The sequence below is a fragment of the Trichosurus vulpecula genome, chromosome 4 (assembly GCF_011100635.1).
Source record: "Trichosurus vulpecula isolate mTriVul1 chromosome 4, mTriVul1.pri, whole genome shotgun sequence".
Classification (NCBI taxonomy): Eukaryota; Metazoa; Chordata; class Mammalia; order Diprotodontia; family Phalangeridae; genus Trichosurus; species Trichosurus vulpecula.
Genome location: NC_050576.1, coordinates 77031102 through 77052465, shown reverse-complemented (window position 1 = coordinate 77052465; position 21364 = coordinate 77031102). Strand labels below are relative to the sequence as shown.

The 21364-nt window shown below is 40.8% G+C and overlaps 2 protein-coding genes across 4 annotated transcripts; one reads left to right on the top strand and one right to left on the bottom strand.

The window, feature by feature from the left end:
- Nucleotides 1-86: 86 nt before the first annotated feature.
- Nucleotides 87-11590, bottom strand: LOC118849050 (zinc finger protein 23-like). 3 transcript variants are annotated; one of them, XM_036758132.1, is made up of 2 exons: nucleotides 10857-11121; nucleotides 87-2105 (listed from the first exon to the last, which is right to left on the bottom strand). In XM_036758132.1, the coding sequence occupies exon 2, from the start codon at nucleotides 1998-2000 to the stop codon at nucleotides 837-839; it is 1164 nt and encodes a 387-aa protein (XP_036614027.1). In that variant the 5' UTR covers nucleotides 2001-2105; nucleotides 10857-11121; the 3' UTR covers nucleotides 87-836. The 3 variants fall into 3 exon arrangements, with proteins under 3 accessions (XP_036614027.1, XP_036614029.1, XP_036614028.1); XM_036758134.1 differs by lacking the exon at nucleotides 10857-11121 and adding an exon at nucleotides 11318-11590 and having other exon boundaries at nucleotides 606-2105; XM_036758133.1 differs by lacking the exon at nucleotides 10857-11121 and adding an exon at nucleotides 8220-8269 and having other exon boundaries at nucleotides 606-2105.
- On the top strand, nucleotides 10628-11245 carry LOC118846767 (basic proline-rich protein-like). Its single transcript, XM_036755508.1, has one exon. The coding sequence runs from the start codon at nucleotides 10628-10630 to the stop codon at nucleotides 11243-11245; it is 618 nt and encodes a 205-aa protein (XP_036611403.1).
- Nucleotides 11591-21364: the final 9774 nt, after the last annotated feature.

Genomic DNA, 21364 nt, shown 5'->3' with positions numbered 1-21364 from the left:
TCAGCACTGATAAATGAAGCTGAATTCAAAATTTCCCAGACAAATATAACTTTTACTTTAAATACACAAAATCAGCCAAACAAAAGTTAGCAATTATTGTCCAGTTTATTAGGGACCCGATTTTACAACATACATTTTTTTCCTTCCAAAATAAAGTCTTTTGTTAAAACAAAACGCCAGGGATAACAAAGATGACCCAGATTTTCTCAACTCTGTTGGCTTGGAAGAAGGCTGTACTTGCAGTTTTAAACACAGAACAGGACAGAAGGCTGCAATGAGCTTACAACTAGTTCATTTTAAGATTTCATTTAAGATGCAGTCTTCAAAAAGACCAATCAGATGTATCTTTTAAAAAGTCCCAAATTAGGGTGATAAATGTTTTGAAAGGAATTCTGCCCACTACAGACAAAAGTCAGTAAAAAATGGTATTTTTATTTCTTTCACTTATGGGTAGAAATGTAAGGTTTTAGTTCAATACTGGATAAGGCTTTTTTTTTTTTGGCAGAAACTATTGGATCATTTTTTTTTAATCGGGGAAGACAGGGCAATTGGGGTTAAGTGACTTGCCCAAGGTCACATAGCTAATAAGTGTGTCAAGTGTCTGAGACCGCATTTGAACTCAGGTCCTCCTTACTCCAGGGCCAGTGCTCTCCTCACTGTGCCACCTAGCTGCCCCCGGATCATTTCTAAGACAAAAATGGCATCCATAAGTTTGGGTGGGAGAGTACAGTAAGGAAGAAGTATTGGACTAAGTTTCTTGTGAGTAGATTGGAAAGTCTGTCCTAGTGAATAGGTCTTGATTTATATGAAAAAAGAGGTAAAAATTAATATGGCCACTATTCTTTTCCCAATTTGTGTGTACGTTCATGCCTTCTCATAGTGCCTGACTCAGTAAAGGAATGACCACAATAAACACAAGAGTACGGCTTCTCTCCAGTATGAATACGTTGATGGCGCTGTAGCGATGATAATCGGGTAAAGGTTCCACCACACTCATCACAGTAGAAAGGACGCTCTCCCGAGTGTGTTTGTTGATGCCTTTTCAACCTGAGGAGCTGGATAAAGGCCATGCCACATTCCTGGCATATGTATGGTTTTTCCTGCCTGTGGATTACTTTGTGTTTGGAAAGTAGGTTTGGTTTGCGAAACCCCTTACCACAGATTTGACAGACATAAGGTCTGAGTTCCTCCCCTTCTGGCTTTCGGTCATCTGGACTCTGATTATCTGGATCAGCCTCATGTTCATTTTGGTGATTTGCAGACCAGAGGGACTTCATAGTACCATTTCCTAAAACCACCTTGGAGTGTTCAATCTTGTGAACATTTCGTAGATGTCGCCATACATCCGCTGTACATATGAATCCTTTATCACATTCAGGGCATTTATGTGGCCTATCACTAGAGTGGATCAACTTGTGCATGTGCAAATTAGCAGCACGAAAGAATTCTTTGCCACAGATGGGGCAGGAGTAGGAATTTTCAGCTATATGGATCTGTCTGTGTTCCTGTAGTCTAGCTGGATCCTGGAAAGATGTGCCACACTTCCTACATCGGTAAAGGATCTCTTTCTTGGAGATAGACTCAAGGTCTTCATCAAATGTATTAATGCAGATGATGTTTTCGTCACCCTCACTAAGCTCTCCCTGTGCTTTTTGTGGGTTGTCAGAGAAAGATAGTTCTAAATCTTCACCCTCACACTGTAAGTCAAAATTAGTGCTGGAGTTGACAAAGATCCCTGTGGTGGTCTCACACTGTTTCTGGTTGCAGGTTTCATAAGTTTCCTCATCTTCACACTGCAGTTCCACTGGGAGTTCTTGCTTACATGAGGGTCCTGCAGAGTTGCAGGATGGCCTAGAGGGCACAGAAGAATTTTCTTGTTCTTGTAGCTGGAGGCTGCATTTATGACTCTCCCTTTTAGAGCTCAGGCTTGTGTCATCAGAACGCTCTTCTGCTGAATCCTGGGTGTCACTGTCTGACTGCCAGACCACCTCTAGATCCATTCTGTGCTGCTGTTGATAGTTGTTCTGACTTTTCTTGGGAGGCCACAGTGACTTACATCCTTACAGGATGAACTTGGGACATCTTCACTTCAGCTTTCAGTTACTCTATGGAGGAAAAAAGATTGAATAAAGTTCAAACTCCAGTCTAGAATTGAAAATCCTTTATATCTGACTCTGCTGATGCAATCCCATTATTCTTCAATGTGGACCCTTTGTACCAGCTAGGAGGATTTTCTCACTGTCCTTTCCTGCCTTCACAGTGTTGTACATGTTGCACCCTTCTCCTTCCTTTCTCTTTATTCCAACTGTACCTATCCTTCAGGATCTAGCTTACATAAACCTCGACAAGGATTTCTTCAACCACTCTCTATCCTACACTAAGTTCTACCTTCCGTTAACTCCGGAAGCATTTATTTCCAATATATCACTAATTTTGGTGCTTAAAACACTTAGTATACTTCTTGAATGGTTCATGTACATATATTTCCCAGTCTTTCCAAACTAAGCTACTGGAAAGCAGGTATCATGCCTTGCAAGTCAAACTCACCTCCTCAGTGCACTGCTGGCACTACTACATACACAACAAGCACTGCCATTCGTGAAGTATGACCATGCAAGTAAGTAGGCCCTATATAAAATCACAAAAATGGAAGAGCATCATTTAAGGAATTCAACTGAAAGTAACAATTTTGCTTTTAGTTTAAAATGAAACATGTGTGCAAGGATGAGAATATTATACCTTTGATCTTATAATTACAGGAGTAGCAAGAAATATTCTGACTTCTGACTTTCTCAAACCATAAATGGCTATTCCTGTTTTTATATTAATTTTATTTTATTCTCATTCTTTCTTCAGATTTCCATTAGATTTCAGTCCTACACTTCTCCAATGGTCTTAACATATCCTTTAATAATAATTTTCTCTCCCCAGATATTCCAGGTTTTCCACCCAGATTGAGCTTTGCAAACAAATTCTCTGAGTATCAACAAAGAGTCCTTCCAGATCTAGAATGCTAAGTAGCAGCAGCCTTTTCTCACATTTTTATTACCCTTAAATAAGCATTCTGATTCTTCAGAAGTTCCAAAAATGTGATTTTTAATTATATGCTGAAGTTACTCAGTATACTGATTTATGATCTTTAACCCATCTTTTTTAAAGGCTATGACACCAAATAGATGTCTTGTACCCCCACTCTAGCCAGCTGTTGATCAGAGTCAACAGAAAGACACCTTTGGAAGTCCACTCCTGGGCAAGGAAGCCTAGGAGAAAAGGAGAACACATAAAGTTTGCATCTACTCTCCAACTCTCCAGCTACAGTGTTAGGTATGAGGGATGCATACATACATAATACAACATACCTATGTATATTTGCCACAGACTTTGCTCTCAAAGAGCTTACAATATAATTGGAGGATGGAACCTTTAGCTCATTTAACCATAGATACTTCAATTAATTAAATGTGTTCTTCTCAGACACTCAAAATTACTGGAGACACTAGTATATGAATTATAACCAGTAGGATTTTCAAGTAACTCAAGTCTTCTTGTTTTCAAATTCATATTTTAAAATTTATTTGGGAAAATTATATAAATTAAGAATTTAAAGAATAGGGATTTTACATCAAGATTCCTAACTTTTTTTTCACACTAGTGAATATATTTATCAGGCACTGGCATGCTTTTCTGGCATTCATGTGAGTAGCAATCAATACTATTGATCTCAAAGGCAATATGCTCAGAGCAATTACAAAATAAAGCTGACTATCATTACATCAAGTCTACATATCAAGACCCAAGCCTGAATACTAAAAGAAACCTTGAATAATGTCCTTTATTTCCTGTCTCTCAAGTAATACTAAGAGAAGATGAACAATAATAATTAAATGAATATAACAGATGAGATGAATACTAACAATCAATTAAATTTAGTTCCAAGAAAATATGGGTAGCTAGGTGTCCCAGTGGATACAGCACCAGGCCAGGAGTCAGGAAGACCCAAGTTCAAATCTGCCTTCAGGTAGCTGTGTGACCCTGGGCAAGTCACTTAACCCTGTTTGCCTCACTTTCCTCATCCATAAAAGGAGCTGGAGAAGGAAATGGTATATTGTATATATATTATATTATATATTATATATGTTATATATATATATCTTTGCAAGAAAACCTCAAATGGCATCATGAGGAGTCAGACACAACTGAAAGACTGAACAACAACCACAAACACATACCCTTCAAATATAGATTAGGAATTTTCCTTAAAGCCAATGTCATATTCTAATCCAAAATGCCCTCACACCCCTTTCTGATAACAAGTTTTTTTTTGTCCCACATTTTTTATCCATTATTTCTTTCTCTCTTATGACTAGGTTAATATCATCTACCAAAATGCAACAAAATCTAAAGTCCACATGAAAAGTTAGATATTTGCAAATGAACATGTTTGAACAGAACATTCACCTTCCCACTTTCACAAAATAAATATTAATTAATTTTAAATGAGTAACTGATGAGTAAGATCCCAGACTTGAATTTTACTTTCAATTGCTTTGGGCAAATTGTACTTACTGTCTGTTTCACAAAGATTTAAATGGGGAAAGCCCACTCCCAAATTTAAAAAAGATAAACCTATGAAAGTGCATAGTTTTATATCTCAGATTTCATTACAAGGCTGTCATGTCCCAGATGATGGTCCACTTAATTTCAAGGAACACTCAAACAATCAAAGTCTTGGGAGTGATTATTCAGAAGCTAATTATTCAATTTGAATCTTCTAATATTCTAGTGGCTGCCTATTGTGGCAATTCTACTGTTCATTAGTACTTCATCTGGAGACCAGAGGAAGACATTAAATTTAAATCAGCCATTTTTTTATTTGTTGGAGGATTTGATAAATATGAGAAAAGGTAAAAAAAAAAGTAGGAGCTATAGTTAAAAAGAGCTAGAATAATTTATTGATGATAATAATGGTGATAAGGGAGACTATACTATTAGTTTCCACTGTTGTTCCTAATTACCATGTATATAATTAAGAGATGGTTTCCTAACTACAACAAATAAGACAAGAAAACTCCATAGCATTCATCAGTCTATTGATGTCAAGCAACAGTTAATTCAACAAAATCTTTTGAAGAATTCCTTATATTTGGTTGTAACAAAATTTGACCCACTACATAGAGTTCCAGAAAAAAAATGCTATGATACATTCATTTCTGAATTGTTGCTTAGCTTTTACCAAAATTAAAATAATGGGTCTGGCAAAGAAGTCTCCATCTCACCTTACAGAAAACGATTTAATACGTTCAACTCATTTCAAGGTCTATCTTCCCCAGAGGAAAACGAAGGTTCCCTTTTTGTGCCAATTTGTAGGAAGAAGTTATCTAAAAAAATCAACAAAGGAAGCAGTGGTACAGTGGAAAGAGACCTGGGTTGAGAGTCAGAGAACCCATGATGAAATCCCAGCTCTGTCACTGTGACTTTGGCAGGTCACTTCACCTTTCTAGGAAGGTTTCTTCACTGAAGTGGACAAGATCAACTCTACAGTCTCTTTCAGATGTAAATCTACAATCCTATTAGAAAAGAATCCTGCTTCTAAAAGCAGAAGATGGATATGCAACTAGCAAATCAGAAGGAAAGTTTATGGGTCTTGATGTCTAATGAGAATCTCTATTTCACTTTAACAACAAAGACAAAAATTATTTTTGGCACTTGGAGTTTTTTTCAGTGAATAATTCCTATATATAGGTCTTACTGATGGATGAAAAAAAATCCCTTATGTCTTAAGAAAGTCTGATGATTTCCTAATGAAGTAATTTCCAAATGTCCTTCAGAGAAAAAGCTGATATAATGATTAATTAACTATAAAATATTTAATGATAAATCAACTAATCCAATGGTCGTTATCAGTAGAATTAGAGATTTTACAATGTATACAGTGACACAATTGTTTTTCTACTTCAGAGTCCCATGAATGGACAAGTGAAATTCTGGTAGGAGACAACTTTTACAGGAAGTAACCAACCAATCTTCAAGGCTGTATGTTTTTAGGAAAGGTATTTAATTATCAGATAAATTAATCTAAAGATTATTCTTCAGGCAATCAGGGAATATTTTAGTGAAAGAATGAAGTTCAGTTTCTGAGGTTGTTGTCATGGAAGATAAGTGTCTCCTATACACCATTTCTTGTTGCCACTAATACAGAATCCTAGGCTAGGGTGATACTAAGTATGGTTCAATATAAAGATTTTTAAAGGTAATTTTTATACCATGAAACAGTAGGGGTGAATCCATTCCAGCAGTTTTATCTTCCAGAAAGTTTGCATCCTAAATTCTTTTTATAGAAAGGTCATAACTTAAATATTTAAGACTAATACATAATGAAGTATGCCAATTTTGCCTTCAATTCAATCATGCTGCTGGTAGACATGCTGGACAATGTATATCCAGCAATGATTTTCAGAAATGTTCTTATCCTTCCATTTAAAGTGTGTCCGAGGAACTCTCTCTAGAACAAAATGCATATAGTTTCCATTAATTAAAAATTTTTGAACAAAATGTTCCCAGTGTTTCAAGTTCTGCTTAAATTTTAAAAGGTGAGGTTTTGTTTTTCCAGAGTAACTGCAATGATCTTTAACGTCAATTTTATTTTTTTAAAATGGAATCCTTTTCTCTCCATTCTAATTCCCATCAATCACAAATAACCCAGAACACATAACATCAAACTTGCATCAAATCACCAATTTCAGATGTGGTCATTTTGCATCTATACTGCACAAAGATCAAAACTGAGCTACTCTCCATGTTGTCCTCGGGTCTATACTTTCTGAGGCCACTGGGGCTAGGAGGATGGGGTAAAAGTAGCAAAACAGAAATAGGGCAGTATAGGAATCACATGAAGTGGGAGGAGGTCAAGAGAAATGCCAAATCTAACACTATGTCATTCTTGACAGCTGCTGCCATTTCTGTATTATTTGTACATTTGCAACACACATTAAAAACATTTTCTACCTTTTGGTGGTTGTCAGATTTCAGCTCACCATTTTCAGGATGGTACCCCCCTTTGATGTGTAGTCTACAGTTGTGTTGTGATGAGTATCAGCATATCTCTTAAAATAAAAATGTCCCACTAGTTCCCCTAACTGTTGTAAAGTCTCCTGTGGTACATAAAATTGCTTGAGTGAGAATTATGAAGAAAAGGATTTCTTTGCTTTATTTGGTTGGGGAAATTTATTCTGGACTGAGCTAATTACAGGGACAAAATCAGGGGTCAAATGAGTACTGATATGGTCGAAAGAAAAAGTGAGGAAGAAGAAAGGGCTAGGCTACTCTATAAACAACAGTATCATCAGACTATGAATAATAATTTCATTTTTTGAAAACCAGATCCCTGTTAAGGTACCCTTTTCCTAAAACAGAGAAAAGTACCTATCACACGAATATGTTAGATCTATGTTGTTTCTGGTTTTGTTTTAAACTGTGCCTCCAAAGAGGGACATATTTGAATCTTAAAATATATTATTTTAAAAACCTCTGAATAACATAAGAGCTATTTGAAAGCCCACACAAACCAAATAAGTGACATTTACAAAGTTGGCCACGTGTTTTACGTGAATAATCTCATTTGTGATTCACAACAACCTGCCAGGACAGTTCTATAGGTACTATTGTCCTTGTTTTAAAGAGGAAGAAACAGAGACACTGAGAAGCAATGCCACAATCTTAGGATCACAGATTTAGAATTGAGAGGAAACTTGGAGGTCTTCAAATTCAACTACCTTCATTTTACAGAAAAGGAAACTAAGACTGAAGGACGTGGAATGGTTTGCCCAGTTACCCGGAAATCAAGGAGAGGGAGGATTCAAAGCCAAAGCCTGACTCCAAATCCTGCATTCTTTCCTCCAATGCAATATATACACAAACACAAATATGTATCTCACTTTTAATCAAACAGAGTTTATTGTATTAAGTACTTCACAGGGTTTCTGAACACTTCACCACTGAGAAAAGCCATCTCTGTGACACCAATATTCTTCTGGCAATGCTTTTTGGCTGTAAATCGTGGAATATCATGATCTCAGAATTTAAAATGATAAATAAATAATCCAAATAATCCAAAAGATGCACAGTGAGACTGCATGTTACTAACAAAGACTAGCATGCAAGGAGTGGTATAAAGGGCAAGGTTAAGGATACAGATGATCAGAAAGGAAGTGAACTGTCACCTGAGCTGTAGAAAGAAGACTCCATGTAGAGTCAGAAGGCCAGAACTCAAACACTAGTTCTCTTACTAGTCACCATGTGACCGGACTTGGAGAGTCACCTTCCCTTTCTAGGGCTCAGTTTCTTCGCCGGTAAAACAATGGGGGCTGAATTAGATCACATGCCAAGTCTCTTTTAGCCCTGAATCCTTGAACATATGCAAATGGACACAACCTGAGACCTCTGCAGCCCTCCAAGGTACTGAAGGCAAAAATGCCTCCAATGCATTGGGGAGATCTATGCAGGAGCACGTGAAGAAGAATCTTACAAGATGAGACGGCACAGAGGCGTTACAATCTGTTTGAATGTGTACACACGCTAATAAAATCACAGATTTTTCAAAATCTCAAAGAATCTATATTACAAAAGTATCTAATATTTCTTCATTCTCAAACTATGGCATATCACTGATCTTTTACTGTAATGCATTTAATCTTATGAGTTCCAGAACCCAAGGCAGGGTGGGATGGCGGTACAAAGAGGAAAGAAACAATCCTTGCTCTCAAGGAGCTCACAATCTAATTGGCTGAAACTACACATATGGGAGAGTTTGATCACAGGGCAGAAAAGCCTAAAAGCCATAAGGGTTCAGTGGTACAATGACTGGTAAGGCCCAAGGATGGTTATGATACACGTGAAGATTGGATGGCAGTGCCTGGGTGCAGTGACATGATAGAGGAGAAGGACCCCATCTTACTTGCAGGACCGTCACTGATGAGGCCTTGCTTATCCAAGTAGCTCGGGCCTGGCAAGGTTGGTGTCTGCCCACTACTACTGGGAAGGGAGGGACAGGAAGGAGGCCCAAGAGTGCAGGGGGAATGAAGATTCTGGGTTCTCTCCCCTGTAGGGATAGCAGGGTGGGCAGTGTCCAGCCACGAGGTAGTGATGGGAGCACTGGTGGGAAGGTTAAGGGGGCATCTGCTCCAGGAGTTCAGGAACTTACACCATATTACATTGGGAAAGACTGAAGATTAGAGAGTTCAGGGATCATTTTAGAACTTCCATCTTAAATGCTGTACCGAAATACTCCAACACAGCCTGCCAATGTGGTGCTAGTTGTCATAAAACAATTAAATAAGTATTCACCATGTCAATGAGAGGTTGGGAACAAAGTGAAACCCATTCTTTGAAATGCGCCACAAACCTACCACTTCAAGGGGGAAGAGGGAGAAGAGGAGAAGTGAATCTCTTCCTGTGCTCCCATTAAAGCAAGAAGCTGAAACACCTTTATGATTACAAGATTTGGAGTCAGAATAACCCGATGAGAAAACTGGAGGCCAGAGAAGTGTCTTTGTCAAGGTTACACAGCAGATGGGCAGCGGAGGCAAAATGGATATTCTGGTCCCTCTACATCAGAATCCAGCGGGCCATGATTCCAAAGGGCACCTCTGCCCAGCCAGCACACCTAGTGAGGACTAGTTACTCCTGTAGTGACACTTCACTCTTGCTGCCAGGTATTACACTAACAGTGTTAGAGTGACTGGTCAGTGCAAATGTAAAAGATTCACGTGGCCTGAACATATCACTACCTGATCACCCCAATGCCCCCGGAAAACTTGGTCACCCCTAAGCTTAAGAGAACAGAGCAAGTCTGCAATGGAATGAGATCCTGTGAGCGTCCCTCTGAGGAAGAAATTCGTTCCCAGAGGTTCCCAGGGTCCCATCATCCCAGCATCTCTCAGCTGGCTGTACTGTACTGACAGGCAGAGATGTTCTATCACCCCTCTGCGCTCTCCAGCAGGGGAAGGCTGCGGTATTCTCCAGGTCTCCTCGGGTGGGTGAGTCCGAAACAAAGACTAAGGAAAGGTAAGCTCCTTGAGGGGGCTTCCGGGCCTGGCAGACCCAGATTCAAATCCTGCCTCTGACACTTCACAGCCACCGCACCTTGGTCCAGTGACTTCCTCTCTTGGGACTCAGCTTCCTCTTCGGACTCTTAACGGTCCAATGTAAAGACTTCATCCATTACAGTCTCTATCCCTCCTGACCTCTGTAATATTTTCAGGAATTAGATGAAGCATTCCAGCACCCTGCTAAGGTTACAGGGGGGACAGCCCCAGTTTGGGGGTGCGGGCACCCCGCAGCGCCCCAGTCGCCCACTCGGATCCCTCCCTTCTCCCTCTGTCCGTGCATTCATGCATCTCAAAGGCTGCCCCGGGCTGTGCACCCCATCTTATCCCTTTGCTCCGCATGCCTGGACGGGCGGAGCTTTCTGACTTAATACCCACTTTAGGAGGGCACACTAGCCCCCTCCCACCCCCAAATGCCACTCCCCCAAATTCCCCAAACTCAGGGGCCTTGGGCGGTGTCAGGCAGCTAATTAAACTTAGCGGGATGATCCAGCGCTCGGGAAGGGTATACACAGGTGACGTCAATGCCCGTGGCGGGCGGGGAGGATTTGAACCCCGGCCCTCCAGACTCCGGCTCTCTGCCGTGCGGGCGCTGGGAACTCAATGGAATCCCACTCCCTCACTTTCCCAGGACTCGCCTCCTCCATCCCGCCGCTCCACCCCCGGGGAGTGAGGGGCAGGGCTTGGAGGGGTCCCCAACACAGAGGCCCGAGTCGGGGCGGGGGGCCCCGGGAAGGAGGGAGGGAAGGCTACCTGCACCGCTCCGTGGCTCCCGGGCGGCGGCTCCGCCCGCCTCCTCCTCCTGCTGCTCCGCCTCCCCTCTTCACCCGCCTTCTTCTCCGCCTCCTCCCTGCTCTTCGCCCACAGGCCGCATGGCTCTTCTCCGGGGGAGGGCGGAGGTGGCGAAGCTAGGCAACCTCACAGGCCGCCGCAGCAGAGCCAGCGGCCGCCATCTTCCACCCCCGACCATGAAGGAAGGAAACATCGAGTCCCGCCCCCGGCCCGGACAGACGAGCCCGCCAGCCAACCCAAAGCCAGCTCCCGCCTCCGCCCCGCCCACCTTCAAGGGCGGCCCTTCCCTCTGCTCTCGCCCCGCCCCTGTCCGCCGAGGGCCCTTAACCCTTACCCCGCCCCCTCAGTAATTCAACAGTAAAAGCCACGCCTCTGGGCCCGCCCCCGAAATCCTCCGCCCCTGGTGCGTGACTCAGCCTTACAGTAATTCAACAGCAAGGCTCCTCTTCTGGAGGGTGGCCCCTCCTGCCATCAGGCTCCGCCTCTTCTGGGTGGCAGCTCGGCCTTCTCAATAATTTAATACTATTCTGTATTAAACGCTCCGCCCCCGGGCTCACACCACTAGAGAATTAAGGGCTCCACCTCTTGTGTGTAGCTCCGCCATCTCTATAATTTAGCAATAAAGGCTCCGCTTCTTATGGGTGACCCACACTCAGTAATCAGCGGAAAAGGCAAGAGGTGGACCTCTCATGGGTGGGCCCACTCTTCCATAGTTCAGCCATTAAGGTCACGCCTATGGCCGTGCCTCTTGGGGTCGCCCAGGGGTTATTCGGGAATAAAGGCTCTTGTTCTCGCAGGTGGCCCCGCCCCCTCAGTAATTTTAGTAATAAAGGCTTCGCCTCTGCCCCGCCTCCCCACCCTGCATAGCCCCGCCCCCTCGGTAATTTAGCGATAAAGGCTTTGCCTCTTTGGGTGGCCCCACCCGTAAGGTGGGAGAGAATCTGTGGGTAAATCTGCCTTTCCACCTTCCCAGTGGGTCTGGGATTTCTCATTCCTGTATGGGTCAGGCCCACGTTCTGTAAAGTTAGGCGGGCCGGACATTCCATCTCTTGCCTCCCACCTCTGGACGTTTTCCCCGGCTGCCCCCCCGTGCCTGGTCTCCTTTTTCATGTTTGCCTCCTGGCTTCTCTGGCTTCTGAATTCCCAGCTAAAGTGTCCAGACCCCTATTAGCTTGCCCTTCCCTTTCAACCCAGCAACAGGAAGGTTAGGGCAGATTTAGTCAGTCGACATGCATTTATTAAACGTGTACTGTGTTCCAGGAATCCTGTTGAGTTGGGAATACAAATACAGGTAGAAAGAAAATCTCCTCTCTCCAGGAGCTTACGTTGTATTGAGGGAAGACTACATAAATGGAAGTCGAAAAGTGATGGAAGAAGTGTTGGTTCAGTGCATGGCAGAGAAAGTCTGAGTCCCTACTTTCCTGGAGCTCAGGTTGTTAATGGGCACGACAACACAATATCAAATGATCACACCATAGGTACCAACCACGTGGTTAAACAATCCCAAGATCCTTAGACAACATTCTAGTCCTTTTTCCTCTCCATGGTGGCTTCTTCCATATCCTATTTGATGGATTTCCATATAGAACTATAGAAACCCACATAACTCAGAAGTTCTGGCTTTTGAGCTGAGAGAAGCCTCCTATGATGGGTATAAAGGTTACCAAGATGGAAAGAGGTTTCTTGGGATCCTGTAACAGGTTTCTTCTGTGGCTCTTGCTCTTGAGGCCCCTGTGATCCTCTTGACTCTGGGTATTTTCACTGGCTGTCCCCCATACCTGAAATTTTCTCCCTCCTCATCTCCTTCCTGGCTTCTCTGGCCTCAACTAAAGTCCTACCTTCCACAGGAAAACTTTGCCAATCTCCTTCTTCATTATATTTATTCTGGAAATAGCTTATTTGTGTGTAGTTCTTCCAGTGTTGTCTCTTCCATTAGATTGTGAACTTTTTGACAGCGGGTCTTTTGCTTTTCTTTGTATCTCAGTACCTAGTAGGCAATTAATAAATATTTACTGATGGCCTGTTTATTGAGTGACTGGCTGACTGACAGACTTGTTCCAGATAAGAGAAGGATGATGAGAGCCTAAACTAGGGTTGTATGAATAGGGAGAAGGAGATGGGCACAGGAGACTTAGGGGTAAAATCAAGAAGACTTAGAAATTAATTGGATATGTAGGATGAAACAGGGTGGAAAATTAAAGATGACTCCAAGTTTTTGAACTTGGTTGATTAGAAGGATGGTAGCATCCCAGATAAAAGTAGGGATGTTCAGAAGAGATATGAGGTTAGAGGGAAAAGATGGTAAATGATTTCTCTTTTGGATGCAATCAATTTCAGATACCTAGAGGACTAATGTGCCTACGTATATAAAATAAATTGAGGAAGGGAAGTGATTGAAGGTTGGTGACACTGGGCAAGTCACTTATCCCTGTTTGCCTCAGCTCATCATCTGTAAAATAGACTGGAGAAGGAAATGGCAAACCATTCCAGTATCTTTTCTGAGAAAACCCCAAATGGGTTCACAATCAGATAAATGGAAACAACTCGACAATACATTCAATTTTAGAGGCTTTTGCTCTATGTCAGGTGAGAAGTAACGAGTATGTGAACTAGGATGGTTATAGCGGGAATGAAAAGGGAAATAAATAAGAACAATTTGGGATTTAGAATCAACTAAATTTGTGTATTGACTGAGTGTGGAATGGGAAGAAGAGGACTCATAAATGTGAGCACTAGGTGGCACCTTTGTATAGCTTCCCCATGCTTCTTTGAGTACAACAGCACCGCAAATGATCTCCTTTCTAATTTACCCAACCCACCTATTGTACTGAAAAACCACAACAAGGGCGATCAATAAGGTCCTCCCCGACCACTGGTGAGGCAGCCAGGTGGCTCAGTGGACAGAGCGATGAGCCTGGAGTCAGGAAGACCTGAGTTCAAATCCAGCCTCAGACACGCTTCTGTTTGCCTTAATCTACTGGAGAAGGAAATGGCAAACCACTTTCAGTATCATTTGCCAATGGGTCCATGGGGTCACAAAGAGTCAGACACAACCGAACAACAACAACAACATGGAATGCTGGTAGATACAAAACTAACATTCAACCAAACCTATAAAATCTAGCACTTAGAGCTCTTACAGTCAACCAAAAGAGGGGGCAGTGAAAGTTGATCATGACACTCATTGGTGGTTTTAGCTTTCTATTCCTATTCACCTTTTTTTCCGTGTTCATATAATGATTCTTTTTTCTTAATCATCAAACACATGTTATTATTCTTGTCGTTCCATCGTTTTTCAGTCATATCTAACTCTTCATGACTTCATTTTGGGGTTTTCTTGGCAAAGATACTGTAGCGGTTTGCCATTTCCTTCTCTAGCCCACTTTACAGATGAGGAAACTGAGGCAAAGAGGGTTAAGTGACTTGCCCAGGGTCACACAGCTAGTAAATGTCTGAGGCCAGATTTGAACTCAAAAAGATGAGTCTTCCTGAAGAAGAATGGAAAGATAGGATGGGTGAAGAGCTTTAAATGTCAATCAGAAGAGATTATATTTTATCCTAGAAGCCAAGGAAGTCTGTAGGTGGAGTTCGGGAGGGATGGCATTCCAGGCCTGGGGGACAGCCAGAGAAATAGCCAGAGCCCAGAGACAGTACTCTCATCAGAAATAGGGAAGATTGGAAGAGGGCCATGTTTTAGAGGGAAGATGATGAGTTCGGTTTAAAACCTAGTGTGTTTAACACATCCAGTGTAACATGTCCAAGTGGAGATGTAGAACTGGAATTCTGACAGGAGGAGGTCTGTGATGGATATACAGATCTGTTAGTCTTCTGCTTAGAGGTGATGACTGAAGTCATGGGGGTAGATAAGGTGAGTAATGGAGAGAGTTTTAAGCTAAATGAAAAGTGGCCTAGGGCAGAGTTTTGGAGAGGAGGAGGAGGAAGAGGAGGAAAAGAAGAAGAAGAAGAAGAAGGGAAAGGAGGAGAAAGAAGAAGAGGAGGAAGAGAAAGAAAGAACTAGGAGGAAAACCAGAAGAGAGAACAATGTCACAAACCAAAGGAGGAGAGAATATCTAGAAGGAAAAGGGTGGGGCACTATATTAAATCTGGAAAGGTCATGGAGCATAAGGGCTGAGGAAAAGCTATTAGACATGGCAATATAGCTCTGATCACTGGAAACAGGAGATAGTAGTTTCAGTGGAGTGACAGAGACAAAAGTCAGATTGCACAGAGTTGAGAAGTGAGTCTGCAGTGAGGAAGTATTCTTTCTAGAAGTTTAGCAGAAGAATAATGGATGCTTAAGGATATTTGTATGGAAGAGAAAGAGAGAGAGGGAGAGAGAGAGAGAGGGAGAGAGAGAGAGAGAGAGAGAGAGAGAGAGGAGAGAGAGAGAGAGAGAGAGAGAGAGAGAGAGGAGGAGAGAGAGAGAGAGAGGAATACTGAAGACTGATGTCATGGGGATAAATGAAAAGTGGCCCAGGGCAGAGTTTTGGAGAGAAGGAGGAGGAAGAGGAGGAAAAGAAGAAGAAGGCAGAGGAAGAAGAAGAGAGGAGAAAGAGATTGAAGATTCAAGGAAGAGAGAAAAAAGAAGGGATAGGAAGAAGGGAAGAAAGAGAAGATAGATGGATTAGAGGAGATTGAATCAAGGACTCTGAGTCTACTGTAAACTCCGGAATATGGCTGTGTACTTGACTCCAGGTTCATCATCTGGCACACTCTTGGCTGATAGTAAGTACTTAGTAATAATTATGCAGAATTAATTTTTCTAGAAATTCTTTGGGCACAGCAGTAGTAATTTGTAAATTAGCTAAATTAGCCTCTCATTCCAGTCAGGTATCAAGTTGCATTTGTCTTGAAAACAAAGAAATATCAAGAAGAAGTCAAGAGCATTGAAGCTTTCTTCAAGCTCTCTGCCTTTTGAGAAAATTTGAAAATTGAAAAGACTTAAAGAAACCTTTCCTGTTTGAAGCCATTTTCTCCACTCTTGAACACATGATCCCTCTTCCCCTGGTAGCTTTACCTGCTCGCATTACTTGCTTAAGTCTCAACAGAACTGCAAGGAAGAAGTTTACTTTTCAAAGGGATGATGAGATAAGAGAAGAAAATCAACCATTTGAAGGTTAGACTTAAAAGCCAAATGAGGTAGTATTTGTAAAGTTCTTAGTAGATTGCCCAGCACATAGTTGGCGCTTAGTAAATACTAGTTCTCTTCCCTGAAAATGGGCCTCATCTTTTATCCTTGAGCTAAGTAGCCATGGTAGATAGATAGATAGATAGATAGATAGATAGATAGATAGATAGATAGATAGATGGATGGATGGATGACCAAGCCTTCCTTAGAAGTAGCCATCCTCTATCACTGAGGCCATCTCAGAAATCTTTGTTTCTTGGAACTCAGCATTGGGATCACTATCTGATGTTCCCCTTTTGAATATTTTCTTCTAACTGATATTTGCTTCACACAGCTTTCTTAATTCATTTATAACAAAGTCTTCAGGGCCATTAACCATTGATAGCCAACATTTGGTGAACGCTTGTTTAATTCAATTGAATTGGTAACTTCTTCGTAAATCATAAGCCATTATGCATGTGAAGTCTCCACATACCAGTTCACAATCAGTTCTTTTGCTAACCAAACTTTTTGGTCTTTCAGTCCCCTTTGGAGCATTTTTTTTTTTAATTTTATAGCTTTGGATTGGCAAGGCTAATAATCATGAAGTGTTTTTTCTTTTAGGTACTTGGATACATTGCCTGAAGTTAGGATGTGTTTCAACCAGGTGAAGCATAGCATATTGGGTATGTTCTTGTGATACAGACTTCCTATCCAGTTGGCTAGTTGACTTTTTACATCTATCTATCTATCTATCTATCTATCTATCTATCTATCTATCTGTCTGTCTATTTATCATCTATCTATCTAATCTATCACTATTAAAATATCTAAGAGTAAACATGAAACACCATTACTAATAATTATATTTGCAAAGGTGAGTGACAACAGTAATACGATTTATGGAAATAAAAATGTTTTGCCTGTAAGAAGGAAAAATCAGTGAACAGTTTCAAAAATTTTGAAATAATTTATTTTAAATTGCTTTAGGAGCTAAGAAAGACAAGAAAAATGTATTACTTGACAGCTCATAAAGGTTAATTGTAGTGTTAAGTAAACATTAAATGGAAACAAACTTCAAATGCCCAACCCAACATCATAACAAAGGATTAAAATTTAATTGCTGATTCACAGGTTGCTCCCTGCTGAAAGAAACTGAGAGGAGAAAGGGCATAAGGCAACATTTTATAACAAGAAGGAAAGAAGAAAGCATGTTTAGATTTGTTGAGATGCGCATTCTTCCTCCATTCCCACCTGTCTTTAACCTCTGAGTTGAAACTTACAATGTATATAGTTGTAACTTTTTGACAAGTTTGCAAAGACTTAAAATAAGTTGTTTGCTGGTATCTTCTGATAGAGAGACAGAGTGATGAAAAGAATGGAAGACTGCCCTTAAAAGTCAAGAGGTTGGGTTCTACCCTGCCCCTAACACGTACTAAGTGTGTGACTATGGATAAATCACTCACTCACCTTCCCAGTGCCCCAGGATACCCTCTAAGGGCGTAAGTTTCCAATGAATGGCTGCTCTGCATTAGCAGAGGTAATTTCCATTATGGGAGTCCCCCATATTGATGAAATTATGTATGCACCCAGGATACTCCCCTTTAACATGTGGGTTGCCCCAGGAAAGCTCTCTCACATTCATGGTACTCTGTAGGTTTTCGATCACTTGAAAAAAAAAACACCATAGCTTGCAAAACTCCCACCAAATTGTTTATTTTTACTAGTGAGCCAGAGAATGTAATTCATTTGAAGCAGAGACATTTCGTGAAATAGTATAGTAAGAAAAGTAGTAATAGAACATTCTCCCTATAACTCGGGAAATCCTCTCTCACAAACACACATACTGTCACCAGAAAGAGTGGAAGACACAGCCAGGAAAACATGCATAGAAGGGAATACACAGGGGCCACATATGGCATGAGCTAGCTCAGGGAGGAGCACCTTACATCTGCAATGCTACAGAACTGCTGATTCCTTCTGGAGATGACATCATGTTGTTCTCTGCTGAGCCTGTTCCCCACTGAGCATTGTGTTTCCTTTTCAGGGCTACATAAGACCCTTTCCAAAATCTACTAGGAAAACTGTGCTTAGTAATTCTCTCTCCTTCAGAGGAGGGCTACAGCTATTACACCCAGTTCACTTCTATGGGCCTCAGTTACAGTCTTCAGCTGAGATGCCATCTTCAACCTCCATTCCCTATGGGGTGCTGTCATTAGTAAGCCTCTTCCCATTAGGGGAAAGGTTATTACTCTCCTTAACCTCCTTAGCCACTGTTAACGAAACTCTTCCCCTTAGACAATCTGATTACATAAAATAACATGCCCAAGCTTAGATCTTGTCTGCTCTATGAACTCTTCTTTGACCTTCTCTTTCTTCTGCTTTCCCCTCTGAATTTTTCAGTTCAGTTCTGATTTGACCTATGATCAGAAAAATCCATTTTAGTTCTTATAATACCCCCTGGGCTCTGGCAGACATCTTCAGCACTTTATTTCCTCAAACAGAGAAGGCCTGAATAAAACTGGTGAGTAACCACTTTTAATTTCCCCTACCCTACTTCTCTGTTCTATGCAAAAGACAAAAGCTAAGGTGGTTAAGGAAGGAAAAAAGGCTGGATCCCTTTGTTCCAGTTTATCCCAGCAATAGATGATAGGTTGGTCTTTTTTTGGCTTCTACTAACAGGTGAGAATGCTGAGGCCTAGAGAAATTAAGTGATTTGATCATGGTCACACAATCAGTTTGGAAGGCATTTAATACAGTGGTTAAAGGAAAATGCATTAGTGTAGCTTCTTATCTTAGAAAGCAAAGGGAAAAAATGTGTAATTCCGAAAAAGGTGTGATTCAATTTAACAACACTTTGTCGAATATACTTCTAGAAAAGGTGCCAGTGCTAGAACACCATCACAAGCCAACTTCAACCTCAAAGAAATACAGGAAATGAAAAACTTAGAGCATTTCAGTCTATCAAGTCTCACAGAATCAGACTTTGTGATAAGGAAGGCACAGCATTATTTGGGGCAGAGTATTTACAAATGGGGAGCCATATCAATTAGCTAGCTACTTTTCTGTAACATTGAAAAATGGATTAGCTTAAATAAAATCTCATGAAAGCCCCATCTGTCTCCATTTCTATCAAGGGTACCCCATCCTTCCAGCCACCCAGGTTCACAACCTCAGAATCTTCTTTCACCCCTCACTTTCCATCACCTTTCTTGTTCAATTAGTTGCCAAGTCCTGTCCAGTTTACCTCAGCGACATCTTTCATATTTGTCCTTTTCTCCATTCACATGAAAGAAGTGTAATTGATTTAGCTCAGGCCCACATCTTCTCTTGCCTGGAGAATCACAAGTACCTCCTAATTGGTCATCCCATTTCCAGTGTCTTCTCTCTCCAATCTTTCCTCTGCACAGATGATAAGTGATTTTCTTAAAGATCAGATCTGACCATGTTACTCAAACTTAACTGGCTTTTTGTTGTGTTTAGGATAAGCTATAAACTCCTTTTTTAGCATTTAAAGTTTCTAATAAACTGATCTCAACCTATATTTCCAGCCTTTTTATACTTTAATCCCTTTCTCGTACTCTTAAGTCCAGCCAGACTGTCTTTATTTCTATTTCTCGCATACTCACATTCCTCATCTCTCATTTCTATTTTTTTTTGTATTGGCTGTCCTCATGACAAGGAATTCACTTTCTTCTCACCTTCACCTCTGGAAGACCTTATTTGAAAAAAGAAAGTGGCTGAAGAATGCCTCTTGTTCATACCACGGATATATCTTGGACAGACAACAAGAATGCCTTAATGAAGATATGAAAATACTTACTCCTCTCCAGGCTACACCCCTGACCCTCCACAGGACTTTTTCTACCATACCATAGTAATATTTTTACCCAGGAAACTGATACTCTACCCCCAGACTAGTTGTAACGTTAAAAGTGTCCTCTACATCTTCAGCTTCTCCTTTTGGTTGGCTTGTTCCTCGTACACCTCCTTTTTAAGGAGGATGTCTTCATTCCTCTACAGACTGTAATCTTGACTCTTCAACTTTCTCTACCATGATCTATGCCATCTCCATACCATTTTCAGCTTCCTTTTACATCATCTCCCAATAAAATATAAGCTCCTAGAGGTTGGAGACTGTCTTTATTTCTGCTTTATTTGTATACCCAGAGCTTAGCTTAGTGCCTGGCACACAGTAAATGCTTAATATATGCTACTTGATTTTTCTCCACATTGGAAAATGACTATATAGCCTAACTGGAGAATATATTCATTCCAACCAAAATAAATTCATAACACTTGAGAGCTGGAAAAAGATCTGAGTAAAGTGATTTTCCAACCTTAAAGCACTATCTAAATGTTAGCTATTATTACCTAGTCTGGATTTACAGATGAGAAAAACCAAGTGAGTCCAGGCAAATAGTGACTTGCTCAAAATACCGTGATATTATGCATAGGTACTTGCCAGATATGTAAGACTTTAAACTTAATATGTTCCTATAAATTACCTATATTAATGGTAACATTAGATTCCAAGAAAACTTTTGATCCTTTGATGGAGCATTAATTCAAAAACTTGGGAGGGAAATGTAGTTTTCAGGTAATTTCCTCCAGTCCATATAAAGAATGTACAGTACATAAACAAATGAACTATTACACAATATGTATTTCACTTTATATTTTTATTATATATATTTTATATATGCACTTATTGGCTCTGAAGGCAAGCTTTTTGCATGTAAAGTTGGTTTCACTCTTTGGACTTGTATTCTTAATGCTTATCATGGTGTCTGGGATATAGCAGGCATTTAATAAGTGTTTGTCAATTGAGTGATTGATTTCTGGACTTTGCAATTAAGAGAGTAATGAGAAAAGTTGCCTCCTTTTGCCATTTTTTGATCCTTATCAGTAGACCAACTCGTTGTTTCTTTGAGAAAATTACTGCAAATTATGAGGCACAAAAACTGGTGATGCTTCGCAGATTGTCCTGAAAATAGATTTAGTTGCAATTACATATAAAACTCATTAAAATGCAGCTTTTAGCAACATTCTGTCTATCTCTAACAAGTACTTGTTAGTTACTTCAAATTTTCAAGAACCTATGATTTCATCAGTGTGGGTTCTCCATGTACCAATGTAGATTACCAATCCTCTCTGTGCCTTACTACACAGTCCTCAAGAGTTTCTATAGTTGGAAATACTCATCACCCTACTGTCAACCTGATGATGAGGCTCTGAATTTATCTGGGCTTATCCTCAGACAATAGATGTATATTCTATTGTTGTATTTAAATTCTTTTCATTGGAAAAAGTCTGCTAGAGTGTGTGTTCTCCTGGCCCAGTCTTCAAGAATCTAGTGTCA